Here is a 20727-nt window from a genome sequence, read left to right as displayed (position 1 = left end):
AAAAGAAGAAGAAGAAGAAGAAGAAGAAAGAAAGAAAGAAAGAACTATATGTATACCTGCAAAAGTGTTGGTAACTCCAACTCTGAGTAGGAATATGGATGGCGTGAAGGTATATGAACATAGAGAGACTGGCACATAATCACAAGTTATATATTGTCAAATAATACACATGAATAAAAAAAACATATGACTGAAGAATACAGAAAAAGGTAGTTCAGTGGTAATACTTATATAACTATGGACAGTGCAAATTATAGCCATGGTTATCAGCAAAAGTAAAGAAGGTTGACAAGAAAATATTGAAAGACCAAACAAAAGACTAAAGAAAAATTTGAATCGTCAATAGAAACTGAGAATACACCTTAGATATTGAAGGTTGCATTGTGCCCCTGTAAGAAGCAGCCAAGCCAAGCATCAATCCAACTGTTGTGGCTTCATGTTGCTAAAAGGAAGTTGAAGAAGAAAATTATAACATTAACTTCAGGACTGATCAAAAAATGCCAAAACACAAATATAATTAAAGTGCCATTATGGCATTAAACTAATCCCATGTGGTATACTCATGTTATAGAAACAATGGAATGTGGTAATATGCAAACATGTGTGTGTGTGCGCGCGCGTGTGCAAAGAAGGATCAAAGTTAGAAGTTACACCATCAAAAGAAAATTAGACAGGTGAAACAACATAATAAAGACACAACAGTTGAGATTTATACTACAGATAATCTTATATACAATATGTTCTGTATTGCCTCAATTCCTCCCAACAATGCTCTACCCATAGAAAACTTTGTAGCTATTCTCCTAACCGGAGCCTAGGACTCACAACTTCAGGAGGTGGCAGGGAAGATGTCTTATCTTCCTTGTTTTCTTTCAATGGAAGTACTTTTTGCCTTCTTGAATGAATAAATGGCAGCACAGCAATTGGAATAACCAAAAGTGGTAAAGTTCAAGTGGGGTTCTGAAGATGGAGTTTGGATGCACACAAGATCAAGCAATTCAAGACTATGATTGAGTAGACTAACGCATCAGTATGAATTAGTAGGAATTTAAATTATTTGAACCAAGGACACCTTACCGGTGCATAGTATTGGTATATATCAGTAATTGTTAAAACACACAGATAACCATGTAATCCCAGAGCAAGAAGAAGTCCAGCATGAACGGCATTAGGCTCCTCGGGTCTATTATAAATAATCCATGTCCTCGACATCTTCCCCTGGAAATAATAATGTTGAAGAATCATTGAAGTCGATGATGTACTAGTAGCATATGACAAAGATATGAACATAAAACAATTAATTCTTTTTAGAATAAATATTCGTATTAAAATCAAAAAAGAAAAAAGAAGGCTGAGGGAATAAGTATTGCCCAAGCTCAGGATCTGGAGCTCACGAAGAAATTCTCCAATAAGCTGAAATCAGAAATATTTGAAGAGAAACCACTTAATGTAAGGTCACCCATTGCTTTTTTTTTTTTCTTTAAAAAAAAGGAAACAAAAGATAGAACCTGAGTTATACACGAAGGTACGAAGAAGAAATTGTGCAGTGTTTAAAAGTGGTTCAGCTTAGACGTCCACTGGAATAATCAGTCAGTCGAGATTTTATTACAAGCCCTTCAGAAGAGAAAATAACAATCAACCAGGAATTTTCTCTTGATTGTTCAACCGCATAGGAGAATATGCTGTAGTAACTCACTTTGCTCCTTATTTCTCCTCAGAAAATTCTTCTATTCCAATATTTCTGTCTCCAAACTGCTTTCGTGATTCAATTTGACCATGAAAAAGCTAAATCTGCTGATCCCTTTTGGTACTCCAGCCAAATGGCATAAAATATCGTTTAACGAAAGGACAGTAATAAATAATAAATGGATATGAGGAAATAGGCAATAGCTTATTAAGGAATTTGATTCTTAATATTCTCACAAAGGGACAGTTATAAATAAAATTATAAATGGATGTGAGGAAAGAAGAAAATCGCCTAATAGGCACAACTTTCTTAGTCCTCAGTAAGTGCTTCATGTAATGTAACCACAACGAGGTAAAATATGAAATACAATGGACGGTAAAGAAAAGAATGGATGTTTTACTTCTAGAATGATTTAATTCCAACCTGGAGAGGGGCCAATCTTAGTCCAGCAGCAACGGCATTATGAAACTCAGGCCATGTTCTGATCTCTGCTACATTCCTGACATTTGGATCCAAATTAACCTGTACAGGATAGTGGTGGAGGCATGTGTTGAGAGAAGATGTTCGCAAGATATTCCAATCAAAAGGAAGATAAATAATATAACTAACACGCGTGGAAGTAAATGCAAGGTAAAGAGGAATTTTCCTTCTCACAAAACATTTCTTTCGTTCCATAGAAGGGAAAATATTTTTCCTTGGCTGTATAAGATGAATATTTATAATTTATGAGCAATGGATATCAAACTGAAGTATAGGGTTTCTTTTAGTAACTTTTGTAGCAAAATAATTTCCCATGCATACAAGTCAAGCGAATGATAAACTAAAAACATGATACAGCATAATCATACTCATACCGTTGCATTCTGTTGTGCAGGCAGCCGCCCAGCCAATACAAGCTTTGGTACTACAAAGGCCTACAGAAGTATTTTGCCAGATCGATAAGAAAAATGCATCTCAGACAATATAATACAAGTTAAGCTTCGCAAATAGTAAAAAATCACATCCATCCAAGAAGGCTTATGCATGATGGAAAAAGGAAAAACCTCTGTTAGAAGAGTATATATGGTTGCAAGAGTAAATGCACCACGGCCAAAGGGAAGAGAAGTCGTCCTTTGCGCAAGTTGCCAGAGCTGGGCCTTTAGAAACAGAGATATTTATAAGTTGTTCAGAAATCATTAGCAGCTGAATAATATAACAATTATTAACAAAAGACGATTAATTTTATTTTCAATATAATAAAAAAACATACCAATGGAAAATAAAGAAAACAACTATACTGGAATAGATGATTTTCTCGAGTGTCAAAGGGAAGTAAATGTCACCAACAGAAAAAATGTCTGAAAATCCCCATTGAGTTGCTTGAGGCGTTTCAATTATTTATTGATATATCCCTACAGCTTCTCTTTCAATGCTAAAAAATATGACTCTTTCTAAAACCCTAGCCTCACTTAGAAGACAAACCCCAAACTGATTAAAAAATCTTAGACAAGGCTCTGACCCCAAGAAAATCAGTTCATCATTATGAGAGAATACTCATTGTAAATTCGTGGGTTGGAATCCAAGACTTCAATAAAGGACAAATGATCAAGTAAATAACTATTTTCGCACTTCAACTATCATATACCTGATTAAGAGTTCTATGATTTAAAAGAGGAGACCAAAGGTTAAACATAGAATTACCTGTTGTAGGTCCTGATCGGAAGCACTAGGGTTAACAGATGTCTGAATTGCTACAGGTCTTGCAGAGCACAGAAGTCTTCTAACCTAGTAGAAGAAAGAGCAGCAATGAAAATCCTAGAATATATCATGATATTGGAAAATTATTCAAACCAAGAAAGATCCAATCCCACCAGTCAATTGAAATTCTTGGCAACCACAAATACAGGAATGATGTTAGTTCAATAAAGATAATACAAACATTCTTGCAACAATAAACATGCAGTGGCCATCGGGTCCTAAGCATAACAATTTTTGGTTTTCCTTCCACAACGATTTCAATAAGGCTGCCTTGTTCCAGAACTTCTCCAGGTCTTTCTCTCATTCAGACTAGAAGCAAACTTTGTGGCTCCTTTCTATCGTTGCTATTTGTTGGGTTATCTAGCTAAAAAGAGACAAGCATGTTTTTTGTGGAATAGAGGGCTCCTTTAATCAACTGGGGGAAGATGTTAGCTATTTTACGGCTCTGTGGGCTCTCAAATAAAACACGTGTTGTAATTATCTTTATCCTTTTACTTTGCTTCTGCTCTTATATAAGCTCCCACCCTCTGCTCATACCATTATCCTCATCAATACAACTCCCATTATATATCTAGAAAACGCATCCAACATTAGAGACAAAGCACATACCTCATTTAATCTTAGGTCCCGGCCATATTGCAACCGTGTGCTAGAGTTAAAAATATGCTCCATACCATCTGTTGTAGATCCTTCAATAGAATCTGCATCCTCAATCTTGCCGGCGTCCAGTCCCATTGTATCACAAACTGCCGAAGGGATTGTTACCGGATGCAGATGCAGCATGTATGGAGTAGACATAGAAATTAAATTCATATTTGTTTGTGTTTCAAATTCCTTATGTTTGCAAGAACGTGCCAAACTGGACATGGCCAAATCTTCCCGGCCAAGAAGTGCATATGCAGCAGCAGGCCAGTCATTTGGGGGAGATTCCCGGCACTTATCCAATGCCTATGAAGTTTAAAAGCCAATAGTTCAGATAAGTAAAATTGCAATTGAAGAGAATAAGAAACCAATTGGGGTAAAACGCCTAAATTGTTTTTAATAAAAATAAGAGGATATAGAGTTCACTGCATTGTCGTCCTTATAAAACATTAAAGCGATCGAGGATAAAAGAAATTCCTCTTTCATTTATTACCTAGAATAAATACGATCATTTTATTACCTAGAATAAATACATGCATATATGGCAAAAATACTGAAATCCCGTAAACAGCACTACACATGCTATTTTCGGTTCATACATTATGAATTCTTGATATCTTTGAAACCAAAGCAATTACATGCATCAATTTCCAGACATGACGGGACGAACATCTTAAATAACGAAACTGCTTCTATAACATAACTTACGTGTCTCAAGGGAAGAGATACACCGGAAGGCAATAGGTCCAGCTGCTGCTGCCCAAATGCCTCCCCAACCATTGCTAAAACCACGAGCTCCTCATTTGTGCTATGTGATCCCGTTGCAATATTACAGTAAACACCGGTAGAGAGTTTTTTCCCTATCTGCTTTGAACCAGCTAGCAAACTATAGAACGAGACTATTTTTCTTGACCAGCTTACCACAGAACTTTCCTCATTAAGGATTAAAGATGGCAGATCAATTAACTTAGCAGAAGTATGACCATGTAGCAAGCAATTCTCCAGCCATCTGAATAAACTAGGAGGCTTTTTCTGAGAGCTTGTGGTCATGCAAACTCCAACTTGTTTAGCAAGAGAAGGGAAATCGCGAATGTAATGATCCAAATAGCTTTGCTGACCCAGAAACCATGAGATATCACATAATAATGTTGACAGAAGTTCCAAATCCCTAGGAAAAAAATAATTAGGGACGAATAAAGTAGAATAAATGCACAGAAGTGAAAAAAAAGAAGTATTATGACTCATGTATACAGAAGGTTCCGATAAAACTGCAACTGCAATCCTTTAAAAGCACTAAACCCCAAATTCATTCGTCGGTGCAAGAATTATTAATATATAAATGCAGGAAAAATAATTGCTTTACGTGCATATTAAAGAAGACAACCAGCATTCTAGGCATGAAGAAAACACCCATCCTATTCAGATACTTAATGACAAACTTTGATTTCTTTTTTCAATACTCAAGTGCGTATACACAATTGATTTCATGGGACAACTACCTAACCTTGTAACATTCGGTTGACAAGGAAATTCCTAGGAATCTAAAACCAAGGTAAATAATCATGGTTTGTACTCATTCCATATAAGCCCCTTAACATTTTTCACTAGCCTCAATGATCATTAAGCTAAGGAAACTCATAGGAACCTAAAAGGGGCTGGACTACTGTTGTTGGGCTGGTTTTTCATGTGTCCTTGTATTTATTTTCATTATTTCCAATGAAAGTTTTGTTTTTCCTAAAAAATATAACCATTAGGCCAACTTATTCTAAATAATAACAAGACGTGACTTGAGGCTATTATTAGTTTCCAACTAAGGAATCACAAAGCATCGTGGTTTTCATTTATAATTTTGAAACTAGAAGTTGCCAATCCTGCAGCATACTGTATGAACACCACTTCGCTGGAGTGACTACCTCTCACTCGCTGGATAACGGGTTATTCAAATATTAAAGCAACAATTTAAAAGAGAAGCGTAAAAGAAGCAACATTCACACGGAAAACAAAATAAAGAGTTACCTTTTACGAAGCTTCTCAAGTTTCAAATTCTCATATACTGCATGCAAACAATCAAGACTCTCTGCCAATAACTGGGAGTAAAACGGTTTTTCTGAACTCTGAGTACTGTCTAGAGTTATGCAAGAAGGCTCCAATTTGTGTGTGTCACTTGACGTTCCAAACCACGTACCATTTATAAAATTACGTTCCCCGAAGCTCTTGTGAAAATTGCTGCTCACTAGAAACTCCCATGATGTGCGTGGCTTCAAATTTGAAAGATCTTTCTGGAGACCATTATACTTCTTACATATTTGCATAATAACACTGCTAAAGGAGTCCCATTCTGTGGTCAACATAGAGTTGGCCCCTGCTGAACTGGAAGATTCTCCATCTTCCCAAAGAAGACCAAAAAAGTGATTGTAAAAGGATGAAGTAAGCCCCTGAGACAATGCTGCAATGCAATCACTGACCAACAAAGACAAAGGACTTCTGCGTAATGAACACCTAAATATCTGCAGAACAAAAAATTAATAGATCTGCTAAAGTCACAAAGGCCCCAAAGAAATGGGAGAAGGAAATGATAAATAATGAACAACAGAAGACATAACAGCCTACCTGACCATTGTTTGTTATTATGTTGAGACGCTCCTCAACGGCATCAGTCAGTTCAATTATTTTGGACTCATGGGAAACAGATGCTGAATCAGGAAGCTCTGAAATGTGGGTTAACGGTCCTTTACACACAGGTGGTAGCATGTAACGGCACAAGCATTGCTTTCCTGACTGCATATTGCCAAATGTATTTGATTATGAACTTCACTTCGATGCGAACTTTATTTAAAAAAAGTTCAATCCACAAAAGGAAAATAGAAAGATGAGGTGGGCAAAAGATTATCAAAAGCCAAGGTGAAGTTGAAAAAATGTTGCATGAAAAGTCTTTTTCATGGTCAGAAACTTTCGTGTCAAGAAAAACACGTACTTTAATACATGGCTAATAATTTCTCCATTTAGCTTTTACAAGTAAAACTCACATTATTGTGAACAACAAATTCTAAATGATGTAAACCTGAATGCTGCAGTATCTCTTTCTTTTAGCTAAAGAACAAATAGTTAGCATTAGCTGAACAGAAGTTATTCGACCATGCATTGAAATCATACCAACATCAAACCCATTCCCATAAACCTTGGGGAAGTTACCTAGTCATTCCTCAACATAAAAGGAGGAACCACTAGGGAAAACTTCTGAACAGTTGAAGTGCTCAAAGAGATTCACTAAAAAAATTATTTTTCACGGTCGGTTTCTAGTTGAGGTGTGTTTTTTTTTTTTTTCAAAATAAGTTCTCATTTCACTGTCCAAATCAATATTCACCATTATTTTAATAGCAATTGGGCCACCTTGTTGACCCAAGACACAGATAGGATCAATGTCACACAATTCAATATGTGCTCACTGCAATGACATTCCTGCCTTTAACTTTCAGCCCACCCAAGCTGAACATAGCCCATTTTTCTAATAGGTTATTCTAAATCTCAAAATAAAAAATAAAAATGCTCTGGTGGTTTGTTGATTTTCTTCCTTTCATCCAAGGAAAGAAAAATATGCTTAGACCTTAGCAAGATAGAGATTCTGACCAAAAAGGAAGCCTAGGCACATACAACAAAGCATGAGGAAGGGAAGATGCAAGAAAAATTCCCAAAAATGTTCGTTAAAAAAACATGGAAAAGAGAGGAGAAAGGGAAAAAAAAGGTCCCAACTATTCAGTACCATAAGCACTACTAGAACTTACATATAGAAAAAGAGTACTGTCTGGCGCCAAAGCTATGATATCTGAATAAGGCAAAAGGCCCACCTTAACTCTGGAAGAGAAAAAAATGCAGATGCTTATCTTCACATAGTGGAAATACAAATTGACCAAGAAAATAAACAAAAAAGAGCAATTGCTCTACCTTGGGCGCGTTACACGCACAGATGCAGCTGCAATGGCAGATATGCTCCAACTCATGTCAGGTTTAACCTCAAAGAGTATCTCATTATTTATTTCAGCACTCTGAAGCCTTATACACAACAACTTCTTTTGTTCTTTATGAAGAAAACATATAATAGGAGAATTGTCGTCGTCGGTCGCTAAAAAAACCTATTTAACAATTTGCATAAAAAGTCAAGCAAGGGACAACAAAACTATAAAAAAAAAAAAAAAAAATGATAGTATATATACATAAAGATCAAACAGTGTAGATCAAATATTATTAAAATATAGAAACCATTATGTAAAATGTCTTTATATAACTATGCAAAGAATGTACTGAGTAAATTATTACCTTACAAGCAGCAGTATGGGCACCCTTCCCCTGCCATATTCTTTGAAAAGATAAATATTTTGGCAATACACCATGAGGGACTGCATCCGATGAACTAATGTTTTCCATTATGTGGTTGGAATTCATGTAATGTGCAACCCACACAGAATGTTGCATTTTTCCTACACATAAGATGATAACATGAATGGTATATGTAGGCATAGATGTCTACAATGTAGAAGGAATAAGCAAAATGATATTAATAAACCTCTGTTATAAGATGCCATCAGAGGAATCTGATCACTTGTCCAAATTGTTCTTTCATCAAATTCCTTCATGATGTTCAGCTTTCCTCTTTCCTCGATATAAGTTGGCTGCAGTAATCAACAAAGTTTATTTCGAATCTTTTTTTTCTTTTATCCTATTTTTTTTTAGAAATCACAACCAATTANGGGTGGGGGGACAGTAAACAACTTCAGTGATATTTAGAAAGTTACATAGTTTGATTCCCTTTAGGAGTTAGCAAGAAAACACCCAATAATTAACCAGCAATGCATACTGAGAAGAAGCTTGAAAGTTAGCAATATCTATCCATCCCTCCCACTCCAAGAAAAATCTTTGGTTTCTATACCAAAACACCCAGATGATGGCTTTAATGGCATTAATAATGCTCTCAAGTGTAAGAGAGTTTCCTATTTTAATTTATTTCTTAGTACTGTTTCATTTTATGTAAGATTCCCTTGCACTTAATTGTCATAACTACCAATCACCTTAAAGACCCTCCAAATTCTTTAGTTTCCACAAAATTTCAAAGTTTGCAACTTTAGTGCTCTCCCAGCCAGCTATCCTTAACCACTTATACCAACTCCTTAATTAGTAGGCAAGTGTTGACAAACTGAAAATATGAAGGACCCCAAGACAAATTCTTATGATTCACAATTTACCACCGATTTACAAATCTCATTAACCACTGAATTTCCTTCCTGCCTGTTCCGTTCCGTCTCATTCATCCAGAGTTGTTAAGTCCTAGAATCCCCAAAACAAGAAGCCCACTCATTTGACACTAAGAACTTATCAAACAAGATTTGGTTAGCCCTGCATATTGTGACCAGGTAAACTTCTAATTAGCAAAAGGAATTTTAATTGACATGAGCCTTCTATTGACATAAATTTCCTCATGTCTAGTACCAGTTTGGCTTTAATAAACAAATAAACATTTTATACCATGTGTCGTCCTGTCTCCATCAAAATTTTCAGAAAGCCAGTAGGTATCATAGAAACCTCTCCCATACAATAAATTATTAAGAAACAGTAATAAATTAGAGGAGATAGAAAACCCATGAATCCCCGTCTATGATGAAAATTTTATAAAATAGCAAGACTAAATTAAAAAGTATCATTAAATGAGAGAAGAAAACGCTATTAATATAGAATGTATTTCAAGTAAAAAAAAGATAGCCATCGAAAGAGACCTGTGGTGATTCTAAAGGATCCTTCAGGATGAGATGTGTGGATATAGAACTTGTGTCACCTTTGAAAATATGATCAAATGTACTAGGAAAACTGGCATTGCTTTGCGGACTATATCCAGTTTCTCTTCTAGAACGAGCGACATCACGTATCCCTACTAATGGGCTTGAGGATGAAAATGGAACATGAACAGGGGAACTTGCCTCAACTGCTTGTTCCATCAATAGACCAAACGGAAATGACCATATTGATGTAATGGTGCAAGAAATAGGAATCGTTACAACTTCACCTGTCAAAGAAAAATAGCATTTCATTTTTATCGGCAAGCAGAATTCACCTATTAAATTTGGAGAATAAAGAAAACCAATCAAATCAGAAAGAATAGGCTCACGCTTGATTTCATAACTTATTATATAGGAATATTGTGTGCCTTATTATATAGGGACTGGACTACCTACCATATAAAATTGGTGGAAACCTTTTCTTCCACAATATATGCAATTTTATAACTGTTCTATTCTAGAATATAAGTCTATGCTTGCTCCTCAGCATTCCAAGGTATAAAGATCCATCAGTTCTCATGAAATTTTATCAATAGACCACATAACTTTTTATAAGATAAGAAAAAAGAACTTTCATGAAAGAAAGGATTGCTGTAGAACGACTTTGATTTTAAAAGAAAGAGGATAACTGGATAAGAAACAAGAACTTCCAAATGAAAGAATGAGATCGAATTAAAGTTGAATAAGGCATCCAGTTTTGACGAGAGCATACACAAAAAGCATGCATGTAAGGTAGAAGAATTTTAGCTTGATGCTAAGAACTTTGGTTGAACCTGAACAGGCCATCACACAAATACACGGAGCAGCTCAAGTACACTAACGTCAAGTATAATATTAAAGCATCCATAAATTTTTCATCGTTCTTTGATTCCATCCCAACCATATCTTATAGTGGCAGAAAATGCAGCAAAGATATAAACGCTTATAATCAACACACGTGTGCATATATATTTTTTCTTTTCTTTTAGATATGACATAAAGAGAAATGTTAAAGGATACGTCAAAAACTTAAACAATGTTCGTCTTTGGATGTCTCTTGGTCGTTTTACCTGATGTGTTGTAGATTGTTAACGAAGCAGATTGTAGGACACAAAGAAGAGCTTCAGTCATATCCCCCAAACGACACCAGCAAACCTATTTTGAGCCAAAAACAAAGAAGCGGCGTGAAGAAAATTAAGCAGGTATAAAAGGTATTAAATCAGACATCAAGGAAATTTGACTTAGATCACCCCCTCGCTGCTGTGCTGAAAACAGTAACTTCAGAAAAAAAGATGACAAAGTCGTCTGTTCCTATAACTCAGAAATATGTTTAAGAATAGACGCAAAATGCTGAACCTGTTGGCTTAAAGTATAACCATCAAGGTAGAGGCCACTTGTCTTTAAGTCATGACCTCATAAGAAGTAAGAACTGACCCAACAGCAAGCAGGAGAATCATAAGGAAGATGACGGGAAAGAGAAAGGGAAGAAACTGAATGCCGAAAAAATGAAAATCTCATCCAGTACAAAATTGTACGTCTAGAAAAAGCATTTTGAACAGGGAAACGAATTACCTTGATAATTGGAGATGGTAAGGTAAATCTCTTGAACACTCTCGCACCAGTAGACCAAATGATTCTGCCATGGACAAGAACCAATTCACTCAATAGTCAAGGACCAAACCAAGAAGCATAACTTCAAAACAACTCAGCTACTTAACAAATTCCATCGACGAAAGCAACACAGTCCAACAAACTAATTTAAGATTATTCCAATCAAATACAGCATTCTGCATTTCAACTCCAGTTTCATCAACAAACTGAACTGAACTGGAAATTAGAAGTAACATTTACCGGTTTCCTCTAATAAAGAGCTCGTGATCACTTTGATTGCTAGTGGAGAGGCAGGATGCAATGGTACCGTCAGTTTCATCGCGCTCCCGAGCAATTTCGGGATCGAAAAGAAAGTAATCGTAGTGGTGAGGAACACTGTGGGCGGGCTTTCCATCGAGAGCTTCGGCGATCAAACCAAATGGCTTGAAGTTGCCAAGCACCGTCAGCTGGCGAACGCCCGGCGACATTTCTTGGAGGAGCCGCAACAATGGGCGCGGGACTGGAGTGTCGTCTTCTCTCCCGCGCTCTGTTTCTGGTTTCATTCTTTTTCTTTTTTTCATTTTTTATATTTCTCAAGATTTTCATTTTTCCCTCTTTTTCGTTTTAGATATTATTATTATTATTTATTTATTATTTTGGTTGTTCAAGTCTTGCAGAAGCGGGTAGCGATAGTGGCATGACAAGTTTTAAATTGATAGAACCCTAGAGTTTGGTGTTTGGATGCGCAGATAACTAATTCTTGTCCACGCTAAAAATCCATCCCTTCCCGCTCGACTGGATTTTTCCTTTTTTTTTTCTTTTTTTTTTTTTTCTTTTTCATTTATAGATCAGCTATTGTGGATATTAAACTTGTTGATGCTATAAAGTTTTTATAAGTTCGAATTATATTAAAAAAAAAAATTCTCGCTAAATTCACTTTACATTAAAATAAAATATAATAGTTTCTTGATATTTTAGCGAAAACTTATGGTACTACAAATACCTCTACCTCTTTCTTATATTCATGTATTAAATTTTGTTTTATACATCATTTTTTAATATAATTAAACTTTGTATCATTTAAAAATAACATTGACATAATTGACCACCGATATAAGTAGGGTTAATGTTGGATTTTGGTTTGTAAGTCTAATTAGTTATCAAGCTCGTGTTCAAATTGGTGTTGGGTTTTAGTTTATACGCCTAATTAGTTATTGAACTCGTGCCCGCCTGTAGCATCCACCAACTTGTTACCTTGTTTCAAAGTCTCGTGAGCGTTTCAAAGATTAAAATGTAGCGTTTAATCTTGTGGGGGTATTCTCTTCTAGATCTTTTGAATGCCCACAATGAAAGATGACATTCTAGACTTGGTTCACTTTGGACCCAACCTTTCAACTTGCTTGGGTTTATTTGGGGTTGACCCATTCGTCTTCTATGGGCTTGGATTGCTTGAGTTTGCCCAAGTCCTAACACTTTTACTCGCCACATGCCACGATCTTGCATTACTCATTAAATGTCTATCAATAAACAAGTTATATTTTTTCGAAATGTGATCCTGTCACGTTTATATATATCTTAACAAATTAATATATGAAATGATAATTAAAATCTCACTAGACGAGATACGGTCAAATTGACTGTATACTCAAATCTATATTTACGGAACATGTTACTTTTACCGAACATTTGAAAGGTTAGTAACAGTAAGTGAGTAAATTATTTTATAGTTTATATTTAAACTTTTGAAGTTTAAGATAATTACACGCGATTCTATCTAATATTCTAAATTTATTCTTGATATTACTTTTGGACGCGTCAAATTTACGACTACTTTTACAAAAACACGTTTAAGATTTTAATACGTGATTTTATTAAATTTGAAAATGATGGGAGATTTCTTCTAGAACTTTCTAATTAATTAATTTTTGAAAAAACAAAAAACCAAACTAAGAATAATAATATTGATAGATAAAATGGAAAATTCAAAATGTTTTTTTTTTCTTCTAAAAAGACGGAATTAGATTCTTTGGTAAACTAATATAAAAGTTGTACTAACAAGATTTTACAAAATCTATTTGGAATATTATTTTGCTTAAAAAAAACAATATTTCTATAATTAAAACAAAATAGAGATTTATTTTAAAAATAAATTGAAATATTATATGGTTTAGAGGATCTAGAACGTAACTTCAGTATAAGACAAGGGAAAGTTCTAGACACAAGAACAACATAAATCTGGATCGCACGACACTTCTAGCAAACATCTCAATGAATCGTTTTGTGTGTTCTTTCTTTTATTTGATTTTTATTTTTGAAAAACCACTATTATAAATATCTAGTAGGGTTAATATGCATACCCATCAAATAGACATGCACCACACATACATGAGGCTTAAATCATTTCTGTCTCCCACGTTGTCATTTATATGTGGGGGCAACGTAGACAATAAACCTATTTTACTGAGGTTTACTAATTTTTTTGTAGTGTATAAACGAGAGTTTTGGTAATAAAGTCGTGTCGAACGAGTTATATTGCTTCTTGATATTAAATGGATAACTAAAATACAAGTCATTCACATTCATACATGAAGTTCCATGACTGAGTTATAATACGTGCACTTACATTACGTTCACATATAACATACATCATCAACAACTTTTGAACGTAGATTATAAGTTAAAAAATAAAAATAAAACTTAAAGAAGAATAATTTATCCTTATCTTATCCAACAAGGTTACAATGTTTGACGAAGCTAAAAAGTCAAAAGCATAGGTGAAATATGGAAGATTCAAAGATCACATGCAACATTTGATTCTGGACTATTGAATTAGTCTGAACGCCAAAATAAATGCTCAACCGCCATTCCACCACAATGTAGGGCGCCGGAGCTGTATTTTGACCTTTTTAAGAAAACAGGGAAAAATTCAACTAAATTATTTTTAAGTATATTTTAGTAAAATTATTCTTATATTATTTGGATTTTTGTTTCAATTTAGTTGTGAATTTGGTGCTTATTTAAATGTTTGTAATTAAAGAAATTAACTCAATAAATAGAAAGAAAATATTGAGATAAGATGGATAATTACTGTGCGGTATTTTTTGTTAATCTGGTATGATTAAAAAAAAGATAATTTTAAATTGAATTAAGTGAAAATAATAACGAATCAGTAATAAAATATTTTAAATTAATTTATTTATAAAAATATAAAGTTATAATGGATATAATTATTAGTTTTAATTAATGAGATGAAAGCAAATTAAAAGTATATTAAAAATTGATATAATTTTGGGGTGTGAAATGTGAAAGTCAACAGAAAATAATACACAAGAAATGGATGTTATGGAAAGTAAATAATAAATAAAGAAGAAAAGAATTTATTCCAAGGAAAATAAAAAAAAGGGGATAAAAGGACAGGCATGTTTTAATTCCACCGCACACCGACGACCGTGGACGGTGCGAAACCACAAATAAAATAAAATAAAATAAAAATAATAATAGTGCTCACTGGAAACAGGAAACTGGAAAAGGCGGTAATCTTTTTAAAGATCTACGACCAACACGTGGAGCAATCAAAATCTGCCACGAACCTAAGTGGGTGGTTGCTATAGTTTCCTTCCAAATGGAAAGGTATAGAGCCGGAGGTGACAAATATAGACCCGGTCAAACCGCTCAGGGCCAGACAATTTTAGACGTGTTTGACTTTTGAATTCTTCGGTTTTTTTTTTTTTTTTTTTTTTTTTTTTTTTTTTTTTTTTTTTTTTTTTNACGACTGTTTAATTAAAATTATTATTTTTGAAATGTAAAAATTCAAAATAAGCCCCCACCTACAACTAGAAGCCTTGATATTTCTCAGCACTGAACCGGCGCGTGTTATGCACGACATGTATAAATTATTATTATTATTCTCCTTTTTAACCATTTATTGAAATTTAAAAATTGTCATTATTTGAGAATTTTTAACATTAGAAATAAAATATATATAGAAAAAACTCGCCCACACACTTATTATTATATTATTAATTAATTATATTAATAATAAGAAGGAAGTTAAAATCTTTTTTAAAAAAAGAAAAGAAAAAAAAAAAGAAGTAATGGGCTACACGGACCCGGTAAGAGCGTGAAGCTGGATCCATTCAGTTCTTCGTGCATGTTGCATCAGACTGCATTGAAAATGAACCATTTAAAAAATCAAAATGAATAATAAATAATAAATAATATTATTAATAATAGGTAAGTAAAAAAAATTGACTTTTATTAGTATGAGAGTCAACCAAAAATATAATATTGGTTCTTGGAGAAATTGCAGCCTAAGAAATCCAAACGCGATTGAGACGTAAGAAACTCCCAGTATAAATACAACTCTCGTTCCCCCTTCGGATTCAAATTCATGGTTCACAAATAGAAATACGAGAGAAAAAGAAACGGAAAACAAAAAGTCTAACAGTATGTGCGCAGTTGCAGTGCCGAAGACGACGACGACGATGACGAATTCATTATTCTCATCTCCAAAAATTGCTTCACTACTCTACAAGTCCTCGCTGAATTATTGTTGTTCTTCTCCTTCTTCTTCTTCTTCTTCTTCTTCTTCGCCGAGATCGGTGTCCAGTCCTAGGAAGCTTCATGTTTCTGCTTCCTCACCGTCGCTGTTGCCATCGACGCCGCAACTTCCGCCTTCTGTTTCGCCGTTGGCTGTTGATACGGTTTTGAAGAGGAAGAGGCCGGCAAGGATCAATGTTACGCAGTCGATTGATTTTATTGGATTTGGATTTGAGCAACCGGAGGTGATGGAGGAGGAAGAGGAAGAATACTCGGTTTATTGTAAAAGAGGAAGAAGACGCATCGCCGTGGAGGATCGATTCTCAGCCACTGTTGGAATTCAAGGAGATTCTCGACAGGTATTCGAAAATTCAGATCTCAAATTGCATCTTCCTTCTGTTTGATTTCAAAGTCAACACAGAAGATTAGATTTATGTTTATTTTGGTGCTGAACTTTCACTTTCACTTTCAGGCTTTTTTCGGAGTTTACGACGGGCATGGCGGAGCAAAAGTGGCGGAAATCGCAGCGAAAAGAATGAGCGAGAACGTGATCGATCAAGTGACGAGAAGAACCGATTCGGAACTTGAGGAAGCAATCAAAGACGGCTATCTCGCCACCGATCGGGAAGTATCAGAGGAAGGCGTCAGTGGCGGAGCCTGTTGCGTGGCCGCATTGATTCGGAACGGAAATCTCGCAGTCTCGAACGTCGGCGATTGTCGTGCCGTGTTGAGCCGAAGGGGAAAAGCCGAAGCCCTAACCTCGGATCACCGCCCGTGCAGAGAAGACGAGAGAAACCGGATCGAAAATTTGGTAAGAATCGGAAGCTCTTGTTGGTGGATAAAATTGATGGAGAGCTCGTTCTTAATTTGCGTGTTGTGTATGTGTAGGGCGGTTACGTAGACTATTGTCGTGGTGCGTGGAGAGTTCAAGGAACATTAGCTGTATCGCGAGCCATTGGAGACGATCATCTGAAACAGTGGGTGATATCGGAACCAGAGACGAGAATGGTGAAGATTGAGGACGATTGTGATTTCTTGATCCTTGCTTCTGATGGATTTTGGGACAAGGTGAGCTTCATGATGATTTCAACTCTCCTGTTTTGAATTGATCATACAACATACACTCAACGACAATCAAGTCTCTAAAACAACTTTCGATTTTCAGGTTAAAAATCAGGAAGCAGTAGACATAGTACAGAGCCTTTGCGGCGTAGAGATGGAGAAGCCAAAGCTATTCGCAGCCTGCAAAGAGCTAGCCGCCTTGTCAACATCACGAGGCTCAGTGGACGACACCACTGTTATGATCATCAAATTGTCCTCATTTCTCTGACTCAGATACTCTCATCACCACCCCCTTCCTTCTAACTAACAACTCACAGAAGTCGCAGAATGAGCAGTGGCATGATCTAGCAAGGGCGCGGCCCCGGTATGGCAGCACTGGCTTCGACGTTTTCCCATTCGAAACACTCAACTGACGCCATTTCTGACTTCAAACCAACCAAGTGGCTGAATCACAATCTTCTTTCTTCTTCCACAGCGAATTAATTCAAATATGCAATAAACTTCTGAATTTGTGTCTTCTAATACATGTCAGTAACGTCAATTTGACTATTTGACATGTTCAAATTTTTTTCTTAATATGATCAGCATGTAGGTTGTGAGGACCACCTCAACAACATCAATAGAAACCAAAAAGACATAATATATAGATAATATTTTTGTGTTTACACAACAAAGAGTCATTGCGAGAAGAATATGACCAAAATGATAGTTCCAAGCAAACTCTAATGCCAATTAAAACCAACCAATTCCAAAAACCTCATATTTGAATCAACAAGTAATCAAACAAACATCTCCCCACATACTTTGGTTGATTTTCTTCCCTTTGTCTAAATTTTTTAAAAAATTAAATATTTTAAATCCAAGCAAACCCATTTAATCTAAATTTCTATCTAGTCCATAACTTTGATTTTCTCTGTAGCCAAACACTAAAATCTGAAAAGCAACCAACCATAAATTGACGGCTAAGAACATAGAAAGGGAAATTACTCAGTATCTTGGACTCCTGAATCCAGCCCAGGCCCAATATTAGGCCCAATTGAAAGCCCACCATGGGCCCGTAAACTGTCTATGTAATTTCGGACCTCCCGAGCAATCATCCTCTGCATTATCGTTGCCATACAACTCTCGTCCATTTCCCTTTTCCGGTTCCCTTTCTCCTCCGCCGTCGCCGTCGCCGTCGCCGCCACCGTCACATGACGCCGTCCATCGTTCTCCTCGCTATCCACTGTCACCTCCTCTTTCACCTTGACACACGCCGCCGGCACCACCACCTCCCCGGGCAATGACAGCCTCAGCGACGTCTCCGGTCCTTCTCCTTCTCCGCCGCCGTTCCGCTCCACAGCCATTCCAAAGCACCTCCGTTTGAACGATCCTTCCGAATCATCATCATCCGACGCCGATCTGGAAACTTCACAACTCGGCCGCTTCATAAACGCCGTGGAATCGGAAGAAAAATCGGCATCGCGGCGGCGCCTGAGCGTCGAGTTCCAGTGATTCTTAATCGCATTGTCGGTCCGACCAGGCAAGAGGCGAGCAATCGTGGACCACTTGTTACCGTGGACGGCGTGCGCCTGAACAATCAGAGAGTCCTCCGCCGGCGTGAACGGACGGTGCTGAACCGCCGGACTGAGCTGATTACACCAGCGCAAACGGCAGGACTTGCCAGAGCGACCAGGAATTCCTGTACTGATCAAAGACCAATTTCTCGGGCCGTGTTCCTCCACCAATTTGATTAAGGTAGCGTCCTCTTGAGGACTCCACGATCCTTTAATTCGATTACTGTTACTGTTGCTGGTTCGATTTGAGAGGGGAATTCCGATTAGAACCATGGCTTTCGTGGATAGGAAGAAAGGGGATTTTGATTCATTAGAGAGTTAGGGTTTTGAAGGATTTTTTGTTTTTTTGAGTTCGAAGAAGACGATAAATAAATGGGGCGTTGATTTGGTAACCGTTTCGGAAAGAGGGTTGTTGGGCATGAACCGTAAAACCGCTACTTCAAATAACGGCTTTGTCACTACTCGGAACTTGTAACAACAAAAACAACAACAAACTAAACGCGTTTTCTTTGCCCCTTTAATATATATATATATATATTTTTTAATTTTTAAATTTCCATTCAAATTATTATATTTCCATCTCTGTCCCCATTCTTCCCGATTTATTTCCAATTCATCCCTCAATTTTAAATTATTTATTTCAATAGTTTGGATTTTGAAGAGTTAGGGTCGAATATGGGAAAAGCCTAATTATTTAGGGACTAAAATGAAAATAGGTTAAAATATTAGATGGGATGAGAAGAGGAGTAGGTGGAAAGAGTGAATTGGATGAGGGGGCAACTAACGGAAGGACGTAACGGGTATCCGTTACATAAATAATAAGGTTTGATAACACACGCGTAGATTTCTTGGACGCTTCCTAACAACTTTCTATGTTCTTATATTCTACCCTCTATAATCTAAATTTAAATGCTTTTTTTATTCTTTTTTCACCAAAATTTAAATCATATGAATTTCATTTTTTAGGAATGAAACATTTTTATAGGTTTAGTTTTTAAACATAAAAAACTAAGAACATAATAGTCATCAAACAGGGCTTATATGACATAAATTTAATATTTCGAGAATATCTAGAGAATAATTATGTTAGAAAATGAATGGAGAAAGGGAAAGTATTAAGCATACATAAGTAAGTACAATTGCATATGTTTTCCTAGGTTAGTGATTGGTTAGGTGTTGGTGGTTATGACTTTTAACAAATAGTTGGGTAGTGGTTACTAATTAGTTGAATCACTCTTTTTTATAGATATTTCCTTATTTATTAATATATTTTTTTTAATGGTAGAGAACAGTTTATTAAAATTTAGAGTAACTAATTTGAGTACATAATATTTTAATATCGGCTAATTAGATAATGGTGTTTGTATTATACCTGAATTTTGGATGGATAATAATTGGTATCCATTCATTTTTATTTCAACTATTATATATTAGGTCGAAAAAAAAATCTTAAATAGGACTATTCCATTTTGGGAATGTGTGTATATATAAAATTTGATATTTTATTCTTTTAGAGTTATATAGATGTTTTTGGGTCATAAAATAGCATTAAAAAGTAAATATATGGTTGGAAGTTAGGTTTTAAGAACAGCTTTATCTAAAAAAAAGAAACCTTTATGTAGAAAACTTGTTTTATAAGATAATTTCTAAACAGGATTGAAAACAATTCTATTTTTTTTTTCTGAAAAAAAAAAAGCTTTTTAAAATTTAAAAAAATATATTTATATAACTTCTAATATACATACATACATTAAAAATAAAATAGCAAAATAATAATAAATAAAAATAAATATATTTATATTTATATATAAAAGGCGAACACCGCAATCATTTTTTATGTTTTTTTTTACTCTTTTTAAGGTTATTTCCATTCTTTTTCACACATAACTCTTGTATATTTTCTTAATTTAGCCCCCAAAAAAGAAAAAAAGAAAAGAAAAGAAAAAACTAAACTCTAAGAAGGAATATGGAAAGAGAGGAGTTGGCAGATAAAATGGACAGTTACAATTGCGTATTATCAATTTCTCGACATTGTTATCGAAAACGGCTTCCAATTGCTCTGCGTGTTTTGGGACCATTTTTATTAGCCTAGTCATAAACTACTCTAGTT

The 20727-nt window shown here is 35.4% G+C and overlaps 3 protein-coding genes across 4 annotated transcripts in view; 1 reads left to right on the top strand and 2 right to left on the bottom strand.

Annotated features, from left to right (window-relative positions):
- Window positions 1–12059, bottom strand: part of LOC111801057 (anaphase-promoting complex subunit 1) — a 21139-nt gene extending 9080 nt beyond the window's left edge. For both annotated transcript variants that reach the window (XM_023685026.1, XM_023685033.1), the window contains exons 1-19: window positions 11722–12059; window positions 11443–11506; window positions 10941–11025; window positions 9832–10118; window positions 8628–8733; window positions 8381–8541; window positions 8009–8196; window positions 7849–7918; window positions 6677–6844; window positions 6083–6573; window positions 4775–5234; window positions 4034–4372; window positions 3368–3451; window positions 2731–2823; window positions 2542–2601; window positions 2111–2209; window positions 1078–1218; window positions 362–442; window positions 57–128 (exon numbers count right to left, since the gene is read on the bottom strand). In XM_023685026.1, coding sequence (XP_023540794.1) covers window positions 57–128; window positions 362–442; window positions 1078–1218; window positions 2111–2209; window positions 2542–2601; window positions 2731–2823; window positions 3368–3451; window positions 4034–4372; window positions 4775–5234; window positions 6083–6573; window positions 6677–6844; window positions 7849–7918; window positions 8009–8196; window positions 8381–8541; window positions 8628–8733; window positions 9832–10118; window positions 10941–11025; window positions 11443–11506; window positions 11722–12041 — 3369 coding nt within the window. In that variant the 5' untranslated portion in view covers window positions 12042–12059. The remainder of the gene's footprint in view (window positions 1–56; window positions 129–361; window positions 443–1077; window positions 1219–2110; window positions 2210–2541; window positions 2602–2730; window positions 2824–3367; window positions 3452–4033; window positions 4373–4774; window positions 5235–6082; window positions 6574–6676; window positions 6845–7848; window positions 7919–8008; window positions 8197–8380; window positions 8542–8627; window positions 8734–9831; window positions 10119–10940; window positions 11026–11442; window positions 11507–11721) is intronic.
- A 3756-nt stretch (window positions 12060–15815) lies between these two features.
- LOC111790147 (probable protein phosphatase 2C 25) lies at window positions 15816–17694 on the top strand. The gene is made up of 4 exons (XM_023670980.1): window positions 15816–16358; window positions 16472–16810; window positions 16888–17067; window positions 17165–17694. Exons 1-4 carry the CDS (start codon window positions 15909–15911, stop codon window positions 17327–17329), a joined length of 1134 nt encoding a protein of 377 aa, XP_023526748.1. The 5' UTR covers window positions 15816–15908; the 3' UTR covers window positions 17330–17694.
- Window positions 17695–17810: 116 nt separating this feature from the next.
- On the bottom strand, window positions 17811–18982 carry LOC111790154 (transcription factor MYB73-like). Its single transcript, XM_023670992.1, has one exon. It carries the CDS (start codon window positions 18888–18890, stop codon window positions 18045–18047), a length of 846 nt encoding a protein of 281 aa, XP_023526760.1. The 5' UTR covers window positions 18891–18982; the 3' UTR covers window positions 17811–18044.
- Between the last annotated feature and the right edge of the window lie 1745 nt (window positions 18983–20727).

Source organism: Cucurbita pepo, chromosome LG01, assembly GCF_002806865.2.
Source record: "Cucurbita pepo subsp. pepo cultivar mu-cu-16 chromosome LG01, ASM280686v2, whole genome shotgun sequence".
Taxonomy (NCBI): Eukaryota; Viridiplantae; Streptophyta; class Magnoliopsida; order Cucurbitales; family Cucurbitaceae; genus Cucurbita; species Cucurbita pepo.
Note: the sequence above shows the minus strand (reverse complement) of the source record. Positions and strands in the feature narration are given on the sequence as shown.